This window comes from Dipteris shenzhenensis, chromosome 9 (assembly GCF_047967505.1).
Source record: "Dipteris shenzhenensis isolate YYH24624 ecotype China chromosome 9, Dip_SZ_1.0, whole genome shotgun sequence".
Taxonomy (NCBI): Eukaryota; Viridiplantae; Streptophyta; class Polypodiopsida; order Gleicheniales; family Dipteridaceae; genus Dipteris; species Dipteris shenzhenensis.
Genome location: NC_141604.1, coordinates 8,371,678 through 8,398,805, shown reverse-complemented (window position 1 = coordinate 8,398,805; position 27,128 = coordinate 8,371,678). Strand labels below are relative to the sequence as shown.

The 27,128-nt window shown below is 43.9% G+C and overlaps 1 protein-coding gene across 2 annotated transcripts in view; it reads left to right on the top strand.

Moving 5' to 3' along the window:
• Window positions 1-2,775: 2,775 nt before the first annotated feature.
• Window positions 2,776-27,128, top strand: part of GCT (RNA polymerase II transcription mediator) — a 79,515-nt gene continuing 55,162 nt past the window's right edge. For both annotated transcript variants that reach the window (XM_087378771.1, XM_087378770.1), the window contains exons 1-3: window positions 2,776-2,907; window positions 10,922-11,072; window positions 11,803-11,876. In XM_087378771.1, the coding sequence (XP_087234897.1) occupies window positions 11,049-11,072; window positions 11,803-11,876 (98 nt within the window). In that variant the 5' untranslated portion in view covers window positions 2,776-2,907; window positions 10,922-11,048. The remainder of the gene's footprint in view (window positions 2,908-10,921; window positions 11,073-11,802; window positions 11,877-27,128) is intronic.

Sequence of the window (27,128 nt, the reverse complement as noted above, 5' to 3'; positions counted from 1 at the left end):
AACTTTTTGATTGCAAACATTGATGACATCACGAATAAGCGTCAAGGAATGCCCTTATGTGTAATAGTGTTTGATTTTAAAGTATGATATATTAATGCCTGCTTGAATGATTACTTTGATATTTATATTAAAGCTTTCTTCTTGAACTTTTTGATTGCAAACATTGATGACATCACGAATAAGCGTCAAGAAATGCCCTTATGTGTAATAGTGTTTGAAAGGCAATGTGCTTGCAAATCCATGAAGAAAGCCCTACGGCCCCATTCATTAAAGAAGGTTCAAATCACTCAAACTCATCTCATCATTACATCTTTTTGATGTTGTATGTTAGCTACAAAGAATTTAATCTTAGCTTTGAAGCTAGACGAGATGGGAAGGTAAAGACATCCTCTTGGTGGCACCACAATGCCATTGGAGGAGGGTTCATAGCCCTTTTAAAACAAGCTTATATAGGTCTTTGCTTTCAACAAAACTAGGCTTAATTAATCTTGAAGAATGTGTACAATGAGAACTATATGGTCTTAAATCCATGCTAGACACAAGCAAAAGGATTTTTGAGAGAAAAAATCAAGCATCCCACAATGGGGGGATGTAATGTAACATATCAAAAAAATAATGTAGGCTTTTTTGTTCTCCTCATTGAGAGCATGTGCTTGGTGCACTAAAAATTGATTAGGTGAAATCTGTTATTTGTGAAAATTGAGTGAGATTGTTTTTTTAATAAAGAAATCGACAAGGACAAGCTTAAATCATTAAAGATTGTCTTTCAGCAAGAAAGTGAAATCCATAGATTACTTGTTATAATACATAATCCACACCCTAGTACTATACGAGGAAAAAGAAGTATATAGGACCCATGTTTCATCTTCATACAAGCTAACACTAGATAATAAGCCACAACCATTTGGGCATTGCGATGAAATATTAATACTTTCATTTCAAGTGAATAAGTTTTGCATTTTACACACGTCTCAAATAAATTAGATGGTTTGAGACTTTACAAAAACTAGACTCCTTCCTTGGAGAAAATGCCATACCATATCTCTTGTTGACTCCTTTCAATTTGACAACAGCTTAATGCTACATGATTCAATATGTAAAGAAAGTAAAAGGCTCAAAGAAATATTGGGGTAGTGATGTGCCCAATGGGGAAAGAATGTTGGGGAGAATGGGTGTGACGTTAGGGAGAATGGGTGTGATGTTGTTGATTCAATGGAAACAATTTTTAAGGCTATGCAAAACAAGAGAAATATACTTTTATCATAATTGATTGATTGACTTGAATGAGTGGGATTTTCTATTTCCAAAATCTACTTATGCTAGAACTTGATGAGCTTATAATAATAATTGGATGGCTTTATCTACAAAAGCTTAAGTTGGGGAATTAACGAGGTCTTGAGAATTGCTCACTAATTCTTTGAACCATCCATATGAGGTTTAGTATGAGTTTGCTACCCTCATTCATTTAATTGCTCTGCCTTGATTGGAGTCATCTTTTCACTTTTTAATTTGGCATCTTGATTGGAGTCATCTTTTCATGTTGGCAAAGTTGTATATCATTTATGTGATAATCCCACTCATCTTGATGCGTCCCTCTATTTTGGTGATAGAAATAAACAATTGTCATCATGCATAGTACTGACTAACATACTTGGTGCAATGGTGGCAAGTGGCTAGACCTTAGAGGAGGTATGTCTCCAGCATTTGGAGATTTCCATTAGCTACCTTTACTATGATATTACTCAAATACTCCACTCTAGAATAAAACTTGCATATTTGGGGGTTTAATTTATCTATTGGCAAATATTTTATTGGATTATAAGCCATAAGTGTTGGAAGGACTGGTGTAGCTTGTAAATATTTTCTCAATTTCATGTTTGATTAATTTTTTAAATACGACTTTAATTACTCTTGTATATGCTCCGTAAACTCTCACACGCACGTGGCTTGCTCGTATCCTAGGCAACCTTATTGTAGGTCCCTTAAGAACGGGGCAAGCACATTATAATGATGGATGGGAACAATATAAGCCAAGGTGGACATTGAATTCACATGCATATAATTATTAGGATGCTTCAAGACATTAGGTGAGTATTCCATAACCCTTTTGTCAACAAGACTGATGCTATTCACACGCTTGGTTTCGGCCATCTATGGTTTGCCTAAGAGCTTGTTCACTCAAAGGCTCTGGTTTACAAATTAGGTGGGTGCCAAATTTGAACTTGATTCACATGTGGCTAGTTTTTTTTGGGGAAATCTTGGTTGCTCCATGAGCCTCAGTTCTAGAGTAGGGGGAAAAAAAAAACCGATTGTAGGTAAGCTTGGACAGCGGGTGATAGGGTGCTTTGCAAACCATCTGTCTTGCGTGAAGAGTCTTCAAGAGCCTGTTCCCGCGTAGAGCCTGATTGCAAATCACAAAAAACTAGCCAAAAGCTAGGATTTTGGTTCACGCAGAGGAGTTTTCAATAAGTTATCTGCAGGCATTCAGGCTTTGCAACCTGGCAAGTTTTTCTTTGAGCCCTTCCCAGAAAATCAATCTTCTGTGCAAACACAATCATAACAAATATGCCACGACGGGTGAACGTTTGAACGAGCAACCAAATCTTAGAGAGTTGCAAAAGAGACATGTGGCGTAAAGAGGCTCTAAGGAAGCCCCTTCGAGTGTTCTAGCGACACTTGAAAGGGGGACTTATTAGTATTGACTAGAGGGGAAGCTATAAGCTATGCATTTTGCTACGACTTTGGGAAAGTAAATACAACAGGCACCTTGTCATCTTTTGCCATTGCATTTGCCATTGCCATTGCCATTGCCATTGCTCTTCATCATCCTCTACCTGCTGCTCGCTCCTCTTTCGTTTACCCTAATTCTGCTCCCTTTCAAGCTTCCCAGTTCCTCCAGCATTTCTGGTTTGTACCGTGTTTCTCCTTCAGATCTCAGCTTTGCTCATGTATTTCTGTTTGTTTATTCGCTTGAAAATTTATCGGTTTGCGTCCCGCACAGCAGACTACGTGCTTGCCTCCGCTCCTTTCTCCACATTTTTCATCGTTCCAAGGGTGCATCATACACCTGAGCCGTCTGAATTTGTTACATTGACAAGGTTGTCTTTGGCTTCGCTAATCGCGTCTGCCCGGAGCTGGCGTGGCTCTTAGGAGCTGAGAGTTCCGTGGCGCTGCCAATGCGATCGTCCTGCTGTAATGTAGGAGACAAACTTGTGCAGGATAAGGCTTCCCTGCATGCTCGACGTGAGAGCAAAATTTTAGCAGCTCTTGCGGGATTGCGGAGGATGAATAGAATCAGCACTACGTTTTTCTAGACTTACATTTCAAAAATCTACCCTTGTGTGGTCGTGCGGGCTGCGGACGACTGTAGGCATTACGTGTGTTAAATACCAAGAAGTAACGAAAGAAAGTGAAGCTGCAGGCTAGCCTTAAGATGAGGCAGTAGCTCCGTGAACCTGTCGCACTATCCCACGTTATGACAAAGATATTTGCCAATCAAAAGGCTTCTCATTAGCAATATAGTTTAATAAAAACTTGGCTTCCTGGAAGTAGTACGCAAATGCAGAAAGTGCAGAAGTTAGCAATGGAGAGAAAGGAGAAGCCTTAAAATGTGACCAGCTATGAGCCAATCTGAAGATTTGGTACGTCTATAGCAGTTTGTAAAGAACGTTTGTCACATCCATCTATCCATTTATGCTACGCCCGGGTGGACGTTCCACCATGCTCTGTTGTCTGTGGTGAACCTAGGTCTGGGTTATAGCAGGGATGCCATACATATCAAAGCATGCACGTGCTCTAGGAGAGCACACTGATTCTGGAGGGCTGTATTTCAAAGCATGCACATGCTCTACGATCGCACATTGATTCAGGATGGCTGTTAGAAATACGTTCTGGTCAAAGCGTGATGCTTAATCTTAGGAATCCAAGGCTCCGGTAGATCATCTATTGGGAACACAACAGCCAGGGAAAAAGCCCCTGCAGAGCACAGTTAGGGCATTGGCAAAGGCTCTTCTTGCGATATGGGATCACCACAACCTGTTTAGCCCACTAGTTTCTAGAAAGCTAGGGTAGTCTCTAAAAGCAGAACTCGTATACCACTTTCCACACCAACTTGGTCTCCACCTTGGAGCATTGTGGAGAAGCAGTTAACGGCATGTTCAGGAGTAGCTTTGCACATTGTGGAGTCTTCATGTGTTTCGAGCGTTGGCCTTGCAGCTTTGAAGTCATCTTGAGGTCTCCAGTTGAGCTTCCCTCAGCTTGTGTGCTCTCAGCTTTGTAATTTCAAGGAATAAAGAAATACTTTCTTTGGAGGAGGGTTTGCTATAACCCGATATTCAATCTCCATTCCTCTTGATGCTTACACTTAGCATATGTGGACTGCTTCCAGGATGAATACTAGATGGTGAGTGTTAAATTATGAGTAGGTTGGTGTGAACTACCCTCCGGTTAGGATGTTTTTTGCCCAAGGGTTGGCATTAGGGTTAGTGTAGAGGATAAGTATCCTCATTTTGGTTTGCATGTGTAACACACAGTCTAGCAATACCATACGACTATGTGTGTTGATCATACAGTTTGTTGAACATTTGATATCAGAGGAGAAGATCTTGGCCTCCTTCCTTCGATGGCTACACTCCTGTGCTAGGCTTTTTGTGCTTGCCATTGCTTGGTTGGGAGAAGACCACTCAGTCCGTAGGACTGGACTTACTTCCAGTTAGGTCGTCTCAATCTCAGCTCGTTTTTGCTTAGTGTGGGCGTTTGTGAACAAATTCCAAGGTCTTTTTGCTTCTCTCTACAGGCCTGACTTGTTCTTCAGCACTTCAAGCTCTCATTTTTGAGGTCATTTCCCCTTGTATCAGCTGGGCAAAACATCAACAGACAAAATCACACGCACGTAGGATTTGTTTACAGCAGCAAACTGCAGAGGGAATTGGAAATACGATTTCACTATATAGCTTACTGCTTATATTTGAATTTCGTACCAATGTCATTCTTACACAGATGGATAAATCTTCTCGAAAACTGAACTCTTCTACCATGGAGATTGGGCTATTGCCATCTTGGAATAGGGAGTCCCACTGGCGTGACACCATGCAGGTAACAATAATGGGCTTAGGTCACTGCCCTTCTCCCTCCCACTGGGAAGTCGGTTGATACAGTTATGGCTCAGTACAAACTAAGTGCTGTAACTTTTGATCCAGAGTTTGAAACAAGGTTATTCCATCATTCAGATTAAATGGCATGACCTGTTCTATAACTCCATGTGAGTGTTGCATGAGGTTATTTCACTTCAAGGTAGCCTGTATTTGGAAAAAGCAGTCAAAATCTCTGTTTTTTGAGGTTTTTGCCTAAACAAGCGCGGTGGTGGACCATGGACCCAAACAAGCGCGGTGATTTCTGGTGGCTGCTATGGTGGTTGCCTGGTGGTTGCCTAGTGGTTTTGCGGTGATTGCCCGGTGGTTGACTTTTGATCAAAACCAGGGCAATATTTGTTGAGTATGTGCTCAGTTAAGAGTAGACTTTGATGCAAAAATTGCATTCTTTTTACTTGAATTTGGAGCCTTCTTTTGCTCTAGTTGAGTTCTATCGTAGGTCATCATGCTAGGGGTTGTCATTCGCAGGTACTTGCATTTAGAAAGTGGTGCATTTCGTTGTTGTGTTTTGTATTGCACTTTATAGCTAGAGATTACAGTCAGTCGTGCAGGGAAATATGGCTCAAATGATAACCTATTTGATAGAGCTTCATCCTAGAAGGACAAGCTTGATGGCGCCAATTATTCTTTGTGAAGTTTCATGGTAAAGAATGTGTTGGTTGCCAAAGGTCTATAGGGTCTATTGAATGGAGATGAACCCCGTCCCATAGATGCTATACCTAATGTGCCAGCCACATGTGGTAGAACAGAGGCCAAGGTGGTGGTTGCACTGACACCTTGCATTAATTGCAATGCTGCAGCTGAACAAAGGAGATGGGATGCCCATGATGCCCATGCTCTTGCCTTGCTATCTTTGTTTATCAAAAGGTTTGTTATTCCACATATCAGGTCTTGCAAGACCTCTTTGCGTGCATGGTATGTTTTACAACCCATGTATTAGGCAAAGAATGAGGCAAGGGTTTTTGAGAATCTGAATATGCATGAGGGTCACAGTATGTCAGAGCATCTGACTAAGATCTAAGAATATTGATGCGATTATCTCTGAAAAAGATTTGATCTCCAGGACATTGTAGTCATTGCTCGAGTCCTACCTGGGTTTCCACAATTCTCTCACTTTATCAAGGGACGATGCTCAGCCTCTTCAGTTTGAGGAGTTAGTGGGTTCGTTGTTGGAGGGCGAACAAACAAGTATAAATCTTCCTCTTCTTGTAGCAGTGATCAAACACTTGCTGTCGTGATAGGAGTCAAGGCAAGCACAAAGCTGGTACGCAGTCTAAGGCTGCTTCAGGACAGCCATCTAACAAGGCAAAGGTTGATGCAGGCAAATCAAAGGTGACATTATTCTAATTAGCAAGGCCATTATATCAGTGAATGTATATAAGGATTCAGCTAGAATGTCAGCAAATTATGTGGCTGAAGAGTGCTCCTTTTTCGTATGCAGTTCTAACCCCAACCTTGAGGTCAGTTCACTCAGTGTGAGCAGTACTTCAGATGTGGTTTGGTATTTTGATATTGGAGCATCCGGCACATTACTTCAAGGAGTCATTTGTTTATTGATTTGTTGTTGGCAAAACAGTATCCTTGGCAATTCTCCATATCCTGTGAGTTGGGAGGATTATTTTTTTGTCATCAGTGGATGTGTATTTCAGATGGCCTTTATGGTTCCAGGAATAAGAAGAATTTATGCACAGCTGTGTAGCTTGCATAACTGGACATTTTAAACCAAGAAAAGACTGGCAAATGAAGCAACTTAGTTTGAAACAGTGTATTATTTCCATCTGAAAGCCCCTTCATGTCATTAAGAATATCTAACAATTGAAATTTGCAAGCATTCAACTATTGTCAATAGACATTGTGTAAAAGTTATGTTATGGAGTTGTCCTAGCTCTTCTGCAATCTCACATGTTGTTCGTGAGTTGCCTCCCACTTCCTCCTCCTTTAGTTCCTTGAACTTCCTCAGTTCCAAGAGTTTTTGCTTCTTGAGACTATAAAAAAAAGAAGACTACTCTACCTAGATAGATTAATGTCTCTGGGTCTTTTTTCAATAAAAGTTTTTGAAAAATATAATGTTTAAGTTCTTTTTAAACTTCAATACACCTTGGAAAACTTTTTTTTTGAGGATTTGAATCTAAGTAAGCTCCATTATATACAACTTAAAACTTCATTGGATTGCTTCTTAAAAGTAAAAGCTTTCTTTTAAAGCAAAGAAGTATATCTAAATAAGGAATTCTTGATTTGTATTTTTACTTCTCCCTCTCTTGACAAGATAGGCTTAAACTCAATTTTGAAGTCTCCTGAAGTAATGGATTCTCTCCCTCATTTTGTGAGAAGAATTTGGAAGCATCCAGTAGTAGCTTGGAAGTATGTAAAAACTTTAGGACAAAAGGCTTTCAACTATGGAGAGATAGGTAAAAGGCTTTTAGAGCATTCAAAATCTTCTATCCTTAGAGAACCTTGTTATTGTAAAAGTAAGAGATTTTAAAGCTTTATTGATGCTGATTTAGGAGATGTAGTCACGATACCTCAATTTTGCTTTCTAGTAACTTAAGAGACCTTTTCATGAAAGGCACGAAATTTCGATTGTACTCTTTTAAAGAGTCTTGCCTTTTAAAAGCTATCGATAAGGGAATCTCAAAGTTTGTTTTGCAATTAGAAGAATGTTTAGGAGTTCAAAATATCTTATCAGCATGGAAAGGGAAGATCTTGAAGAAAGTTGCTTTGAAACTAGAAGAAGTCCCTTCAGTTAATTGCTCAAAGCAAAATAACCATCTTTCTAAAGAAGATGAAACTCTTCTTCGAAAATTCCATAGGAATTTTGTTATTTCTTATATGGACAAATGTTCCAATAACTTTGTTTTTATTTGCAAAAAGTTTTACTTAGAATGTCTTTTGAGAGAAGTAAACTCGTTTGCTAAAACTTACGCCCCTACCTTAGTTTCTCAAAAGTATTTGATCTCAAAACACCAGAGTTTTTGCAAGTCTTCTGGGTTTGTTTGCAATCCAAGTATCCCTTTTCTTTGTGCTGCTTGGAAGTTCCACAAAACTCCAAAAAAGCCAAGATTTATTGTAGCTGCTTGTGAGACTACTTTGACGGATGTCTCTAAATGGCTAAGCTACTGCTTCAAAGCCATCTTGCCTAGGCAGACGTCCCCTTGCACTCAAGCTGGATTTTAAATGACTTTGTAGGAGTGATTCCTGTTGTAAAAGTTTTTAATTCATCTCGAAGCATTTAGGATAAAGGGTCTCCTATTCTCCTTCAAACCTATGATTTTACCACGCTTTACACAAAGATCGAGCCGAAAGACCTGAAGTTTATAATAAAAAAGCTAGTGGCTGAAGTTTTCAAGCTGAGTTTTGACAAAGATAGATGCAAAGTGCGAAAAGTTGAGAAAACAGCCTTATGCTTTGACTTTTTGTGGCTAAAAAATAAAGATCATGACATTGCTTTTAAAAAGAAAAGATACACAAAGGTATTAAGTGTTGAAGATGTTTGCTCTTGGATAGATCTTTTTTTAGATAATCTTTACATGACAATAGGTGATTCTTTGTTTCAACAAATTATAGGAATCCAATTGTGTCGTCTTTTTAACAAACTTTTATCTTTTCACTTATGAATTTGAGTTTATGCAACGTCTTATTTCTATCAATACCTGCCTTATCATTTTACATAAGCTTAGCCAAGTTAGGTGTTTTATAGATGATTTATTTGTACCAGATGTTTCTAACTTTCACGACTTTATGTACAAAGACGCTTGTGCTTTTGGAGAAGTAATCTATCCTCGTGACTCTTGTGAACTGAACTGCACTTCAAGAGGGGATTCTTGTGTTTTCTTAGATATTAGACTTTCTCAATCTACCATAGGATTAGAGGTTGATATTTACGATAAACGTGAATAACTTGAATATAGTGGTTTACACATTATAAAAATGCCTCACATTGACTCAAACATTTCTGATTTGGCAAAATATGGAGTCATTTCTTCCCAATTCCATAGATTTTCCGCCTTTGTATAACTAAGGAGTCTTTTATCACTCAATGTAGTAATTTGATCACTTTACTATTACACAAGAGGTATAATCCAAGGAAAATAATGAAAAAAGTACGCATAATCTTAAATATGAAGTCTTTTATCTATGGTGTATCGGCCTTAGGTATGTTTAGAATGATTGAACATAATGAAAACAAAAAGGAGGGAGCTGAATAGCCCGTTTTTCTTTTAGTTTCAAAGGAGAGTTTGATTGAGTATGCTTGTGCTTTGTAAGTTAGGAATGTAATTTTGCCTCTTTGTAGGAAGCCATATATAAGTGTAAAGGGTCCTTTTAGCTTTTTATGTTTTAAAAGAGAGAGAGAGAGAGAGAGAGAGAGAGAGAGAGAGAGAGTTAATTCCAGTTTTTTGGAAGATTTTGTTTCTTGACTTGCTTGTTTATTTTTGCTTAATCACCTTCTTCCTTTCTTCTTCCTTTCTTGTTTTCTTTCTCTTTTGTTTATTTGACGTATTTTAGTAAGCACTGGATATGCCCAAGAGACTCCGCGGGTCTTTAGAAACCTAGTATAGCTGCTTATGCTTGGGCACTGATGACAACATGAGTGTTGCTTTGCTTGGTAAGTATGTCTTCCTTTTGTTTTCCATAAAAGTTCTTGTTTACCTCTTTTTTCTTCTGTTTCATTTTCTCTTTTATTTTCTGTGTAGATTTTTGGTCTTTAGAATAACAAAAAATCTAAATTTGTATGATTGGACTTATTCTAGTCTTACAAAGGTATATATAGACATTGTGTGAAAGACATCTTCATTTTTGAATCGGCTTGCTCATGGGCTAAGGGACCTTCTGTCTTTTCTGGTCTTTAGCTTCACTCCAAGATTATCCAGGATGCTTAAACTAATCAGAGTGAAAGAGAGTTGCTGGTGATATGTGGCAAGGAGCTAGTACTTCTATGTATAGAGGGAGGGGGGGGGGAGGGGCGGACGAAGTGTGCCCCTCCTTGGAGTGTAAGGCTGAGCAGGCGACCCAGGCAAGTCTGTCACTCAGCCAGGACTGCTGCACTGACCAGCCCCTCTACCCTGATTCGTAGGCTGACCAGGCCAGGTTTATATAAGACCCATTGCCCCCATCCCATTGGCTCGTTTTGCTCCTCAGCCCAGGCCCATGTATTGCCACTGTCACTGGCCTTGTGTGTCTTCCTATGTGGCCTTATGCTCTGTCCATACCTCTCTCTCTCCTGTGGCAGATCTGCAAGCTCTCCATGTAGCAGCCCGTGATGCAAACTTTACTGCTCATGTGGCAATCTTTCTACTGCCTGCGTGGCAGCCCCTATGAGCTGCTACACGCTCTCCCTCATGCTACTCTATAGACAGCCATGCCCATATGTCAGCCTTTGTGCTGGTCACATGGCAGCCCATGTGGGTATTGTCTTTTACCTAGATCTGCCCATGTGGCATACATACTTATGCCCAATGGCCGTGTCTCATTTCTCCTTATTCTGGACACGTGCCATGTCCCTTTGCTCTCTTCATATGGGGGCTTAGGGAATGCATTATTTGACCAATATTTCCAATGAAACATTAGAAAGAGCCTTGCCTTTGGAATGAAGGTGCAACAAAACATGTATGTAGCAGCCAGCTTTCCATGTAGTAATTCACTCAGCATCTAGCTATCGCTTGTCTGTCACATCAAAATTTGTGTCGTGTAGATGGGTTTGGTGGTTCGGTTATTGTTGACAACTGAGAACAAGCATGCAGATGCTCTAACTTCTGTTAAATTTGGCCATGCAGTTTGATGGAGCTGGTGGGCTGGATGGATCCCGTCTTGCCTTTTGCAGATGCATGTTTCGGCCTGCCTCACAATTTCCATTTTGTAATTCTCAGATCTTGATTGGTGGGTGCAAGAAGAAGAGAAGAAATGCTGACTAACGTCTTCAGACTGGTAATTTTCTTAAGCTTGGACAGCACAGTTTCATGTAGAGTTCTGAAGACTATGCTTCTGCCGTATTAGCGGACATGCAAATTTCACCTTGTGAAGTTTTCGTCCAAGTTGCGGCCTGTTGGTATTGTGATAATTCTTTCTATCTTAAATGGTGCGTTGCCCTATCAGCTAGATTTAGATTTAGATGCTCGTTGGGGAGAGACTAAAATGAAAATGTTTAGACTTCACAAGCAGTTGTAGCTTGAATGAAGAGATTTTGGACTACCTTTTGTTTAGCCTTCTCCTGTAGTGCTAGCCTTCATCATGGCTGAGTCTGCCCTTCACCTCCGGAGTGCCGACAGAAACTCAGTACGAAGACTTTGTATAAATGGATGCTCAAGTATGTGTGGGTGTGTGGATTTGTATGTGTGAGAGCATATTTTTATACTATGGTCTACACCCACTGTTGGGCGCTGATGACGTCAGTGGGGATGTCATAGTAGCTAGTCCCTGCTATGCATGATGGAGTTTATGGTTTTCAACCTTGTGAGTGACTATCATGAGATTGAAACTGCACTATGTTGTGTTTTTAGAGGATGAGTTTGGGAATGTTCCTGGATTCATCTAGGTATACACACGTTTTATCAATCTTCCATGTCCTGGTTTCCCTAGTTCTTATCGCTTTCTGAGATAGTGGATCATCCTTGTGGTTCTTTCATACATTATATGGATTTTGTGTGTAATGTTACAGGGCGGATTTCAGCAGATTTCATGGTTCCAACTGATTCCTGCAGAAGGAGATGGGGCTCAAGCCTTTGAGAAATGGTATTTATTTCCTTTATAGCACTGCTTACACGTTGAACTTGGTATGGATCTTGGCTGGGCTTTAATGTGAGTCTCAAGTCTGGGCCTTTTTTGGGGGGCAGAAACTAAGACATTCACTCATCTAGCTTTGTATCTGCATGTTCACATCAGTGCTATATGTCCCACTTTTTGATGAATGCACCAGATTAATGTTAAGGAGCTGCAATTTTAAGGCTATATTGTAATGACCATGAATCGTCTATACAGTGTGTTTCTCAAACTTTGTGATAGGATCCTCTTAAACAATCATGTTGCTGATCTGATATTTGCGTCATGTTTGGATTTCCAAGTTAACATGGTGTCTTGTTTTGATTACCGGGTCTAGAAATGAACATATTCCCTCTCTTGTTGGAAAAGAAAATGGTGTGCATTGTGTTTATGGACAAAGATTGTAGGGACCCAGATGATAGAGAGTTGGGTTTTGCCTCGGGGCAAGCCAGACCTTCCTGTAATAGAAAGACGGTGACTGTTGCCAGAGATGTGTCACCTGATATATGTGCAGTGGATGATGATACCTCTGATGCCATGTAAAGTCCTTGTGTAGAAAGAGTCTTGGTCCCCATGAGCCTGAAATGGCCTGTATCCAGGCTAATGTTGGAACATTGGTCCCAAGCTCCCGACTCCCAAATGGCGTGGTGCATATGCTAAGAATTCCTGAGTGCTATAGCCTGATTGAGCATACTTCTATAAAGGAAGTGGAAAGGTCAGTTATTCTGGGTAACAAATCTGTTTATTATTGCTCCAGCCTATGAAGGACCCAAGTTTCCTTAGAATCAGATCTCACATGAACTCTACGAACGGAAAGGGCAAATAGGTATCTTGTTGGACCGATGGAGCAACCCACATAGGGCGAACATCCCAAACAGGCATTAAAGACAGCGCGTGGGCCAAGAAGACCTTTGAAATGGCCAAAGAAGACACTATGAGGGGCTGTGATAGGGGTGGTGGCCCCCCAAATGACAGGGCGGCAAAAGGTAAAATCTAGGAAGGGCCTGGCGAAAAGCCAGGTGAAGGGGGAGGTAACGGAATAGAAGAGAAGGGGAGAAGAGCAGAAAGAGAAGGAAAGGGAGGTTGGGAAAAGCTTGGCGAAAGTCAGGCGGAAGAAGGGGGTGGCGGACAAGAAAGGGGGGAAAGACAGGCGTGGACCCTGCCGCTAGGCTGCTACAAAGCCAAGTGAGGGAGGAAGGAGGGTTGAGGAAGGAGCAGAAGATGCTGGAGCCAAGGAAGAAGGGTGAGGAAGAGGGTGGTGGAAGGGCTAGCTTGACCTCGGCAAGCAGGGCAGCACAAGATTTAGCTTCTTTTCTATGTGCTTCCATTCTGGCATCTATATTATTCTTGATCTTCTTTGATTCTTGCTTGATCCACCCATTTCTGGTTTCAAGCAATTCCAGACACTTTTTTAAATCTATATTTTCAAGCCTTGGTGCATCCAATGCTTTAAGTGAGATGGCATCCAGGGCTCCAGTCCCCTCCTTTCTTAGGTGGTTGTTGAAGGAAACATGGTGAGAGAGAGAGAGAGAGAGAGAGAGAGAGAGAGAGAGGCTAGGGTGAGAGGAAATGATACTCAAATGAAGGCATCATGAAAGGCTTTCATTCATTCATCAAGTATGATATGACAAGTGAAGTACAAGCCTTTATAGGCTAGACACACTCAGAGACCGATGTCCCGTCCACCGCAATACTACAAAGAGCAAGTCCAACTATCCGATACCTCTCGTGTGATAGTGACGTCTCAATCAGCTTGCGACTGGCAAGGGTAGACAAAAACCATACAATCATTTTTGGGCGACAACCCAAGGCAGAGTATCCTTATTGACTGCAAATACATTCATTTTAGAGGGACTACTCAAGGAAGAACCTTTATTAACTCAACACAAAAACACACAGCATATAGGACCTAGAAAGCCCAAGAATCCTAGTCATAATGCTCCCGAAGAGAGGTGTGAACCTCAGCTGTGGCTGCATGTATCTCCTCAGGGGGCTCTTTAGGTTTGGCTTGGTCTTCAGCAATAAGATTGGCATGGTGCTTCTCTTGTTCCTGTTCCTTCTTCTTGAAGCAATTAGCCTCAAAATGTCCTTTTCTCTTACAAAACCCGCAAATAATATTCTTGTTGGTCTTCCATTTGCTTGTGGAAGCAAATGTATGATGAGCAGCAGAGGCATGAATGGCTTCTTTATTACGACCGTCTTTCTCAATGACTAGAGCCACCATATCATCAAATGTGGTAGTGTTAAGGCTAGAACTTCAAGAGTTTGCTCAAAACGAGATATCCCTTGTGAGAAATTGAGTGAGCAAGAACGCAAGAGTGAGAGCAAGAGCAAAACATAGTGTACTAGAAAATATAAGATGAGTACAGTGTGAAGGATAGTTTTGCAGCTTATGCAGGTACTCTTCTTGATGAGGAGGAGCCCTAGACATTTGAAGAAGCAAAAGATAATGTGCATTGGATGAATGCCATGCATGATGAGTTGCAGTCCATTCATAAAAATCAGACTTGGGATGTTGTGGATTTGCCACCAGGTAAGAATGCCATAGGTACACGGTGGGTTTTCAAAGTCAAAAGAAAGCCAGATGGGTCCATTGATCGGTACAAGGCAAGGTTGGTTGCAAAAGGATATGCTCAGAAAAAGGGCATAGATTATGAGGAGACTTTTGCTCCTACATCCAGGATGACAACCATCAGGTTAGTTACAGCCATGGCTGCAAATTTTGAATGGAATGTTCATCAGTTGGACATTAAAACAGCTTTCCTTAATGGAGACTTGTTGCAAGAGGTTTATGTCAAACAACCTCCGGGCTTTGAAATTTCAGAAAATGCACTTCAGGTATGCAAGCTGAATAAAGCTTTGTATGGGCTGAAACAAGCCCCACGTGCATGGTATGCCAAAATTGATGCCTTTGGGACCAGTAAGGGGCTGCACAATAGTCCAACTGAGAGCACCCTGGGATATTCTGGTAATCATTCTTTATGTAGATGACATGCTGATCACCGGATCAAATGAGGAAGTAATTGCAGATTTCAAGGCCCAATTGAAAGCTACATTTGATATGTCAGACTTGGGCTTGTTACATTTTTTTTTGGGGATCCAGTTTATTTAAGAGAAACGTGGCATTGTTATGTCTCAGTCCAAGTATGTTTAAAAGCTCTTGGACAGATTCAACATGCATGATTGCAAGCCTATGTCCACTCCCGTGGAGCCGGGGCTGAAGCTTACAATGCATGATGCAGGTGATACAATTGATGTCACACTCTACACTCAGGCTGTTGGATGCCTCATTTATTTCTGCAATACACGACCTGATATTCAGTTTTCAGTTTCTCAGGTGAGCAGGTATATGCACAGCCCAAAGATTATGCATTGGCAGGCTGTAAAACGCATCTTCCGTTACTTGCAAGGTACAAAGTCTTTTGGCTTGATGTTTTCCATGGGGGGTGACTTGCAAATGTTACAGTGACTTAGATTGGGTTGGAGACTATGATACTAGGCAGTCCACCAGTGGGAATTGTTTCTTTCTAGGACATGCTTGCATTTCTTGGTTGAGCAAGAAACAGTCTACAGTGGCTACCTCCTCATGTGAAGCTGAGTACAGGGCAGCTTTCATAGCGACAGTTGAATGTGTTTGGCTGCGTCGTTTATTTGCTGATCTTCATCTTTCATTGGAGGGTCCTTCTCCGATTCTCACTGATAGTCAGAGTGCTATAGCAGTGGCAAAGAATCTTGTGTTTCATGCTCGCACGAAGCACATTGAGGTTCACTATTACTATGTCAGAGATAAGTTGCATGCAGGAGAGATTAGTATGATCTATGTGTCAACACATGACAATGTTGCAGACATCTTCACCAAAGCACTTCCATGTGAAAAGTTTGAGGCATTTCGCAGTGCCCTGAACTTATTTCCTTTTGGTGATTGATCATTTCCTTGTACATGACATTGGCACTGCAGGGGGGTGTTAGAATTATTATTATAATTCAGCAGTGACCAATGTAATGTAATAAGTAGGTTAGGGGCACTTTTCCCTCATTTAGAGGTTTTTTTCCCTAACCACAGTTAGTCCACTAACTACGGTTAGTGAAGGATAAGGTTTTGTCACTTAGACAAAATCCATCCCACTCCTTGTATTAGTCACTTCTTCTATTGCAAACACTACGTTCAGCTCTCTTGCTTCCCACTCTCTCACTCTCTTGGTTTCTAACAGCTAGGGGCCTTAGTTAATGCCCAAAAGGTACCTATGATTTCATGTGCAATAAGTGCAACTCCTAGTGTAATAGAGTGGTTTCAATTTCTAAGGTCATTGGTTTGGTTCAGTGGGGTCATTTTTTAAAAACTGACTCCCTAGAGATCCTACAAACTAGGGTCATTGGTTCCCAAGCATTAGGGTCATGGTGTGCCATCTGACCCCCTAGGGGCATTAAAATCCCATGCCTCATTTTGTACATGTGTCCGTGTGTGGCCTCTTTGCTTGCCTTGTGGCACCTAGGTGTCACCCCTGGAAGCCCCTAGAGCCCTTCCTTGCCTTTCCATGCTGTTTTGAGTCTTCTCCCCTACCAGGGCAGCTTCATTCTCAACATGGTGGATTTTTGAAGCCTCCCTTTTGCTGGCTGAGGTAGATTTTCGAGCTTTCTTCGCGACAGTTCTCCTCCCCTTGGTGCACTCTGCTGCTGGCATGCTTCTCGGACTTGGACGCCTCCATTCTGGGCCATTTTTGAAGCTTTTCTCGACTTTCTTCGTGATAGAAGTTCTTTTTTCTTGCATCTGAGGCCATATTCTTGGACGCCTTACTCCTGGCCTCTGTCTGGTGCAAGGCGCACTGAGTTCTGAGGTGTTTGTGGGCTGAAAACTCCATTTTGGTGGACGCATTCATGGTGGATTTGCTACAGCTTGCTGGACGCTCTCTTTTTTGAGCTTTTCTAGTGCTGGAAGACACTCATAGGCAGCTCCCTCCTACCAGAGTTTGCTGTCTGCTATTCAACCTACTTCTGGAGCGGTTCCGGGCTGAAGCAAGCTCTTTCTGTTGGTTGAATTCTCATCTTCTCTTCCTACTCTATGCTGCTGCCATTCTTACTAAGTTTTTGCAAGGTTTGATGCCTTGCCGTTGGCCCGGGAGAGGATTGGGGCACTGGTTGTGATACTCTCTTCCTGGGAGTGCAATGGCTAGCCTTGGGCTCAGTAATGGCTTGGATATGTGTGAATGCATTGCCTGGCATGTTGTCAGGTTGTTCTACTTGTGTCATGCATGACTACTGAAAGGAACCAAAGGAATAGCACTGGGAGTTGGTCACTAGCATAGCCACGTGTTGGCATTGTACTGAGTTGCACTTGCGGGTGAGCTCTTGAAGGGAGTCCCTTTGTATTTTGAGCCAACCAATAATTAAATAAATACCGCATGGGGCGCCAAGTGTTGGGGCCAACAGGTATCACTCTTCATGCTTTTGAGTAGGGGCATTCTAGCCTCCCTTGTCTTAAATGGTTCAATGATGCTATACAATGAAGTTTTATGCTCTGAGATTTGTTTGTGGACAATGGCAATGTTTCAAGTTGGCTGTATTTTCAGTTTTGTGAGATAGTAGAGACAGTTACACTGCCCTTTGTGATCAAAGGCCGGTTACAAAATCTATGCCATCCGTGGATGTGAGTATGATGTCACCCACTCCACACACTGAATAAGAAGAATTGTTTACACATGTCACCTTCTTTTTAGCAGGTGGTGCATGCAGAGATGCAAAAAGACTCTTCCTAGAAGTGATGTGCTTAGAAGCATCACTATCAAAATACCAAGTGTTTAGTGTCTCATTGACACTGAAAGAGCATGCATCCTTTGAAGGGTCATAGCTGCAAGTCAAGAAAACATACGGGTCATCCTCAAGAGTGGCTGTAGTATCTGGACTATCCACTGAAAAATCTGAAATGCAAGACAAAAGGCATAGTGCTCGTCCACAAAGTTGGCTGTAAGATCCCCTCCATCATGTGCATTAGGAGCTGATGCATTTTAAGCAGCCATACCTGAATCCCTTTTCTTTTCCTTAGCTATTCGCTTCTTGCATTCACCAATGTAATGACCTGGCTTCTTGCAGTAGTGACAAATGCCCTTCCTCTTAGGCTTATCTGCATCACCTTTAGCCTTATAAGAGGGCTGTCCTGAATCAGCTTTATGCTGATGTGTGGGCTGATTGACACGTTGCTTTTGTTGCCCTTTTCCTTTGGGCTTGAACTTCGAAAGCATGGCATGCTCGCCAGCCCGTGTTGCCATGTTTCTTCTTGTCTGCTCTTTCTGTAACAAAAGTCCTACCAACTCGTGCAAAGAGAGAGGATTGCTGCCCCCCCTAAATGACAAATTCAGCGAGGTGTGCCGAGATAAGACTCAGGAAGAGAATTCAGAGTGGTGGTAATCATCTCTGAATCCGGAATAACCTCATCTATATTCTGCAACTGTTCCCTCAAATCCTGAAGTTTTGTGAGGTGAGTATTCATGGAATCTCCCTCATCCATATGGGTATGAGATAGCTCTTTGTTCAGGAAGGAAACTTTGGCATCATTTCTTGCTGCAAACATGCTCTCTAAAATCTCCCAAGTTGCCTTCGAGGTCTTGCATGACCGAATGTGAGGACTAATGAGCCTCTTGACAGAAAGAGAAATAACTGAAAGAGCTTGTGCATCCCTAGAATCCCATCTTTTCTGCTCTGCTGTGGGAGCCACTGGAGTAGCAGCTGCTGCTCCAATCACTTGTCTTGCATTTTGACCTCTACCCCTGCCTCCAGCTGTACGAGTGATGGGTGTAGCCACAATTTTTGGCCTTGCCTCATCTCCATTGACATAATCCCAGAGATGTCTGCCAACCAAGATGTTGCAAACCATAAAACTTCACAAAGAGTAGTTGGTGCCATCCAACTTATCTTCCTGTGTGAGGACTCCAAGGACCTCATTGTGGTTGTTCTGAGTTATTTCTGCCAGAAAATTCAGAAATGCAGCAAACTAGACAAGTAAAATCCCTTCCTGGGATGTAAAATGCACAACCAAAGTTCTGCCCACAATGACAATTGTTGTCGCAGCCTATCAAAGGCTTGAAATGCACCACAATGCGCTGCAAATGCCCAAAAATCTGCAAAGTATATCTGCAAAAAGTGGCAAATGTCTGCAATTTGACTCACACTAAGTCCAAAACTGCTTGCAAATCTCCCAAATGATCTTTCAACTGCCAAATTGCATCCAAAATGCAAAAGCCTCAAATTTCTGCAAGAAATTGCATCTGAAAGGGGACAAATCAACCAAAAGCCCCAAATTTTGCAATTATATGCAAAAACTGCAAAAGCCCCAAATTTTTCCTGCAAGATTGCAAGTAGAACCAAAAAGGCCAAAATTTCTGGAGCATGTTCTACAACCTGACTGCAACCAAATAATATGCCCCAAATGTGCTCCTAGAATGCAAGCCAAATAATGGCTATCTACAAGAATGCTCACTGTGGACTAATTCTAGTCACGGTGGGCGTCCCCATTGAACACGTGTACACATAACAAATATAAAAATATATATTTATTCTCTGGTTGACTGAAGTCAACGCTATTGATCATAATTAAGGGGCTTTGACCAAGGGTCGAGGCACCTTAATTATAGTCAAGTCTCTCCAACCGAAGTTGGCACATCTTGGTTAACCGTAGTTAACTCTCTTGGCGCATGCCAAGTCTTGTTGACCGAAGTCAACACTCTCTGACCATAGTCAGCTCTGTGGTTCTCTGGTTAACCGTAGTTAACCACCCTCTTGGTAATAGACCAAGTCTCCCCGACCAAAGTTAGGCTTACTTGACCAGAGTCAAGTATCTTTGACCATTAAAAGAACTCTTTGACCATAATTAACACATATGAAAACTCTTTAATTATGATCAGATAAATGGTCAACTGTACTTTGACTTAGGATATTTACATTGTGGTGACAGCAGCCTTGCTTCACTCCGATTGTGCTCTTGATCCAACCGATAGTCCACGTGGGGGGCAAACCCTATTTCTGATTGACGCATATAGGATTATCACCCCCAATATCATTGTCTCTAGAATCTGTAGCTTTTGTAGTCTCCTGATCATGCGGGACTGTGGGACAGTGTCAAAAGCCTTCCGAAAGTCTACAAAGCATGTGTAGACCTTCTAGTGTTTGGACCTCGCCTTCTCAATGATAGCCCTCAGAGTGAAAATGTGATGTAGATATATTGGTTGCAATTGTGCGGCGAGTTGTAGCATCTCGTGGAAAAATTCCTCATTTCCTACCTCTGAAATAGGCATTTCTTCTGAGGTATTCACATTTTCTAATGTGATAGTAGGAGAAGGTGGTGACAGCTACCATGCTGGTAGTAAGGGGATGTTCAAATCCTCAAAAGCTTTAGGCGACTTGGGTAGAGTCTTTTATTTCCTTACTAATGATTACAGCCAATAAGTGTGGAATTTTGCATTTTTGGCCAGCTAAATCATCTAGTTTCCTTGTGAAGAAGATGACTTAAGTGCTGGATCCAGTCTTGCTGTAGCTGCCTACTCAGCAAAACAAATGTGCGGACTGGAAGGGATCGATTCTTGCCGCACTTAACCCTCAGGATTGTGGATAGGAATGTTGTTGCTTCTTTGAGTCCAGGGTTCATGATGGTGCGAAGTAATATCCCGTCCCTATGGAACTTGGTTCCCTTGGCGAGGAGAAGTTGTATTCGAGAAATTTAGTGTTAGCAGGTCTTGTGGGGTATTTTGCATCTTGATTTGGAAGTGATAAGGCCCTCTGAATCACTGTACTATCGAGTATAATATTGAGTTGCCTTCGATGTACAATGATGTTACCGTACTTGCCAACCTGTGCATTGCTGGAGTGGTAAGAATGGAGAAAGTCCCTGATATACGTGGTCATTGTAGGGATATTGTAGGACTGTCCTCCAAGGATTTTAAGCTCTAAAAAAAACTGCCTAGATCCCTTTGCTCTAAGAAGGCTTGTGTGACATTGGAAAGAGCATATGTCGATGTAGGTGGCCACACAAGCACCAAGGACTGGGCCCCGTCAATGGTTGTATAGCCGGTGGTGACTAGGGTGGCATTTGTACTTCTTGTGTTTCCATCCTTTGCTCTCTGATTGTGTAATCTCCGAAGTGCTGCCGACATTCTATGTGGTGAATAAGTGGCAAGTAGCGGGCCGGGGCATAGAGGACATATCCGATGGTGTCTGCATTTGGGAATTATAGAGGGAACATGCATACGTGTGCCACGCATCTGGATCGGTGATGGGAATAGGTGGCTTCCCCTCTTAGCCCTTTCTTGCAGTCTTGAATCTCTTTACTCGCAACCCATGTTTATTGATTTGATTTTCCCCCCCTTTTGTTTCCGTTTGCAGGTCCTTTAGCCCCTTGTCAAATGTGACCGATCATAAGCTCACGGGGGCCCTTGGTGTAGGTACAACAGTTTAAGGGAGGGCCTGGAGTCCTTGGCATGGACAGCAGTTAGTTTGGATTTGCCGGTCAATGATGGTCATAAGATATAAGCAGAAATACCGGGCGGTCACAGCCTCCAAAAATACATAAGAATATAGCTCACTGGGAAGCCTAAAGCCCCTGGCGTAGACTAGCAGCAGGCTTGGAGCCCCTGGCGTAGACAATGGAGCTCACGGGGGGATTTGGAGCCCCTGGCATAGTAGCAGCTCATGGAGGGGGGCTTGGGGGCCTTGGCGCAAGAAAGGCGCCTGCAGCTAGGCGTCTAACCCGACGAAGGCCGATGGCAGCAAGGCCCCGCTATGGGCTTGGACTTGGGCGCAATGGACAGCAGCAGCAGGGCCGCGATGAGAGAGAGAGAGAGAGAGAGAGAGAGAGAGAGAGAGAGAGAGAGAGTTTATTAAAGTCTTCGGAAGACTGATGGGTCTATGAGACTGAAAATCCTGGTACAAATGAGCTGTGTGAGGGTGGAGCTACTAAATGAGCATCCACACCAATGCAAAATGCAAAAAATGTAGAATGGTAGTTACTAAGTACTAAGTACAACATAGTCGTGTCGGTGGTCGACTACATATCAATCTCATTATCATCATCAGCATCAGGAAGAGACAGAGAGAGAGAAAGAAAGAAAGAAAGAAAGAAAGAAATAAATTTTATTAGAGTCTTCGGAAGACCGATGGGTCTATGAGACTGAAAGAAAACCTGATACAAATCACAGTAAGGGTGGAGCTACTGAAACGAGCATCATCACCCGTGCTGAATCCTAAGTCTGATCATACATAATCAAATACATCTGGATGTAACAATGAAAAGAAAAGGACTGGAGCGGAGCGGAATCCTCCGTATGTCATGTTCCCCTAGCTGGTGCATAGCCGGTGATGGGACGTTGGTGCCCATGAAGGGGTGCCGTGCATCTCGGTCTCGTGGACGAGGCTCGATGCAAGACCAGAGCCACCGTGACTCCCGTGGGATGTATCCCGGGTCTAAATAATGACGAGAGGTCCCCCAGAGTGATTTGTGTGTCCCCTCAATGTCTCGTGTGTCGTGCTGCGATCGTCAGGTTGGGGTCTCTGTCATGTCGGTGGCTAGAGACTGGATGATCAATGCCACTCGACGGGAAGAACTCTGTGATCTTGCTCTGAGAGGTGTCTGATGATGTGGCCAAGCCCCGTTGCCAGAGTGATTTGTGTGTCTCCTCAATGTCTCGTGTGTCGTGCTGCGATCGTGCGATCGTCGGGTCGGGGTCTCTGTCACGTCGGTGGCTAGAGACTGGATGATCAATGTCACTCGATGGGAAGAACTCTGTGATCTTGCTCTGAGAGGTGTCTGATGATGTGGCCAAGCCCCGTCGCCTGAGTAAGTACTCTCTATGTCGGACTCCCTCGTGAATGAAGGCCGTGAGGCATCTCTGATCTGGGTAGGCGAGGAATCTGGAAAGGAGCCCGGAGCCGTCTTTGAAGAGGCAGTGGTAGCGGCCTCGGATTTCGTAGTACACTGGGCACTTGAAAATAAAATGCTCCTCCGACTCAACCTCCTGACAGTCGCACAATATGCATAAGTGATGCTCCCTAGGAATCCCCTCTGCTCTGTCGCTCTCTATGCGGAGGCGGTGTGATGATACCCGAAACTGTCCGATGGAGATCCGTAGTGAGTGAGGCTATGAAGCTCAGTGTACCCTTGTGGTGTGATGAATCCCTCTTCCGAAATGCGAAGATAGTAATCTCTGTAGAAACTCAGCTTCATTGGAAGCTCCCTCGGCTCCAACCAGGTCCTAAAGGTGTGTAGCTGCAGGAGATCCTCTCGAATGACCTGGTTGGTATGTGGCCCAATCGGGATGGTGGGTGGGAGTACCGGAGGGGCATCTAAACTTCTCTGAAAGGGAGGTATCCTATCGATGTGGAACCCTAGTCTCACAAACCATCTGTGAGTCCGTGCATACCAACATCGCTCGTCTCCCTCTGCTGCCAACCTCATGGAGGAATCGAGAGCCAACCATGGCAACCTCTGTCCCTGATGTGCAGTCCCCATATGATCTAACCTGGTGTAGATATGTGATGGTCTGAAAGGCTGCATCTAGCTGGAGTGGAGAAGCACCAAACTCGGCCTGAATAATGTGATGTGGTACAAATGGTTTCCCTCGGATCATGCGTGAGAGCATGAGGATCTGCAAGCGCTCCACCCGTGTCCACTCTATCTCTGACATGTCAGGCCCCCAACAAGGGCTACCATACATACCAGCTGGTCAGAGCAAGGAGTCGAAGAGAAGAGCCTTGGTGTGAGGGTCCTGGAAGTGGGAGTGAAAGCATTGTCTCTCTAGCCGAGCGAGTGAGGCATATCCCGTGCTCAGTCTGGCCTGCATCGCTGGTCTCATCGTGAAGATTGGGCCGGAGAAGATGACCCCCAAGTAAGTGTATGAGGATACGATCTCAACTTGTGACCCACCCAAAGTAAAAGTAAACTGCTTCCGTTGCATTGCTCGAGAGGTGTTAAAGATCATGACCTTGGTCTTGCCAAGGTTGACCTCCAAATCATGGGATAAACAAAAAGCCTGCAATGCATCCAGGTGTCGCTGGAACCCCTCAGGTGTGGACGACAAGAGTGCCACGTCATTTGCATAAAGAAGAATCCTGATGATGATCCCGACAAGTGAGCAACCGGTCCCTCCGAACGTCCCCATGAAAGTCTCAAGCTCATCGATGTAGAGGCCAAACAGGGTCGGTGATAAGGGACAACCCTGTTTGACCCCTATGGTACTCAGGATCTCATCTGTCCAACCTGCGCCTATACGAACTCGGCCTGAGACTCTCTCATACAGTGCCATGACTGCCCATATGATCTCCTGATCAAGTCCCAGTGTTTGTAGGCGTGTGATAAGACGAGCTCGAGGTACCGTGTCAAAGGCTTTGCAAGAATCCGCAAAGCAACAGTGTACCCTCTCCTTCCGTGATCTACCTCCTCAATGATACTCCTGAGTGTGAGTATGTGATCCATAGTCCCATGGTCTCGCCTGAAACTGGCATGATCCTCTGCTCTAAGCCCTCTCATCTCTGCGAATAGGCTGACCGATGCATCCAATACAGCTGCATAGATCTTGGACATCACATGTCCAATCATGATAGTCCTGTAGTTACTCGGGTCCATGGGATCCCCTACCTTGTGGATGGGGGTGATGGTGTTGAGTGTCCAAGTGCGGGGGAAGCCAAGGCAAACAGCGTCATTGAATAGCTTTGCTAGGATTGGGGCTAACGTGTCGATCCCATATGCGATAAACTCTGTGCATAGCCCCTCGTGATCCTTAGCTCGGCCATTGTGCAGTTTCAATGTCGCGTCCTTGATTCCCCCTCTGGTGAACAACGTGCAAGTGGTGGGACGAGGTGTGTGTATGAGGTCTGGAGTGGGCTGGTGTGGGACATCATATAGATGGTGTGCATACGTGTGCCAAATTCTCGTGTCGGTGAGGGGTGATGGGGACCTACGCTCAAGGAATCTCCGCCAAAAATCCTTAGAGTTGTTGCTGTACAAGATGTGCAGCAGCTCCTCCTCATTTTGACGAAGAAAAGCCTGCTTCTTTCGACGTACAAGACGTCGGTACTTGCGTACCGTGTCTGGTGTGTTTGGGAGGTGACATCTGGTTTCAAGTCGGAGCTATCGGCGATAAGCCTTGCACTCCGCATCGTGCCAATTGTTGCAGGGTACAGAACCAAGATGTGGTGGTCTAGTGGACGGTGTGGTGTGGGGAAAGATTTGGAGGGCAGCCTCGTGGAGTGTGCGACTAATCAAGGCAGCACGGTCCTCTATGAGTGGTATGTGATCGATGTGGGTTAGGAGTCTGTTTAGGTGTCCAGAGTAGGCCGGTGAGAGGCTGTGATCAAAGTGTATGTTGTGGTAGGTGTCGTGCTTCCTATGTGGTGTGTGTGGTGTGGCTAAGCGTGGGGTGGCGATAGTGAAGAATAGGTATGTGTGCTCCTGGAGGGAGTGGTGCTACGGTGAAGTCGGTGATACATGAAGTGAAGGTAGGGGACCCCATGATGTAATCTACTACACTAGTGCCCCCCCCCGTGTGGGAAGCAAGTAAAACCACCTAAGGAGGGTCATAGGTCGAGCCCGTTGTAGATGATGAGATCATGCATCCTGCCCAAATCAAGGAGCGCGTGTCCATATGGTGTAACAGGCCCGTGTCGGTCTGATGAGGTCCTGGTCATACCTGCTCCGTCTAGGTCCATGTCTGGCAGCATGATAGAGCTGTCTCGGAAGTCCAAGTCTGGCAGCATGATAGATCCGTACTCATCCTGGCGTTGAAGTCCCCAACAAGTAGAACTTCCCCACGGGCTGAAAGGTCTGGGATATCCTGATGTAAGGGTGCATATGGCGATGTCTCACCCTCTTCTCGTGCCACTCCGGGGAAGTGGGATGTGTTTGGCGGGAAGTAGCATATTGCTATGAAAAGGTCACGGGTGTCTGTGCGTCGGATCCGGATCCACATGAATGTTGGAATCGGAGTCCTAGTGTGTGTGGTCCTAGAGTCTTAGGAGTGTCCTACAATCGTGTGAGTGTGAAGAGTCTTGAGGCCACTTGTGCCACCTCATGTGGTAGATGTGATTCCTCACCTAGATTATAGGATCTAGATTCTCTTGTGTGTGACCTCATCTATGAGGTGTCTGTAAGGCTTGCCCAGCCTATAAAAGAGGCTATGTACTTGCTGTGATCATCAATCAATCCACATCAGTTCGTGCCTCAGCTCGTCTCCAGTCATGTGTCTCTCACCTTCTCCCCATTTCCATCAAATGGTATCAGAGCGGGTCTTCCCTGACTGAGCCTTACCTCCTTCCCGCCTCACCAATGGCCAATCCTTTAGTCAACCCAAAAGCCCCTTCATCGACCTACAAGAAGATCGCACAGCCCACTGCAAATCAGCCGTACAGCCTGTACGGCTTGCCTGCCATACGACCGCACCTGCAGCATACAATCTTCCGTACAACGTGATCTCTGCAGCTGCTGTATGGTCTGTCGTACTGCTGTACGATCTGCCATACCGATGTACGATTTGCCGTACAGCAGGCTACCAAACAGCCTCGAAATCTCCACGCTGCTGCTCCCGCTTCTGCTCTACGCTGCGCCATTCTGCCCGCTAACTCCTTCCCGAACCTCTCCTATGGAGACCTGCTCATCATACTCGTGGAGCTGCTGTCAGAAATCTGCGCCAAACTGAGCTCCTTCTGCTGCGCCACTCTTCTGCTGCACCATCCTGCGGATCTTCTACCCGCTTCTCTGCTCTTCATCTGCTGCACACCTCTGCCCACGCTGTTGCTCCTGCGCGCCATATAGCCTCTGCTGCTGCTGCCCGAACACCTGCTGGTCCGATCTGCCGGATTCGAACCTGCTGCTTCCGCCTGCTGAGTGCCCGTTGCCCACGCAACTTCTCCCATGAACAAGGCGATGACTTGGCGTCGACAGCAGGGTATTACTTGGCGATGACTTGACTCGGCGACTGACGACTTGAGGGCTGTGGCCATCGACTCACCTCACGATCGTCCATGATTCAGCTCATTGATTCCCTGTCTCTTGAGGATGCCTTGATGCAGTAGCAACCCTGCTCTATCTGTGTCGAAGCTCGCAGCAATTCAGTGACCAATTTCCTGCCCGAAACCCTAATTTTCGCCCCTTTACAATTTATGCTCAATTTCTCGAATTCTTGGGTGATTTCATGATGTGAGGGTTCCCAACCGTTGAACGAGAACTCTTCTGTCAGAAATTTAGAAAAG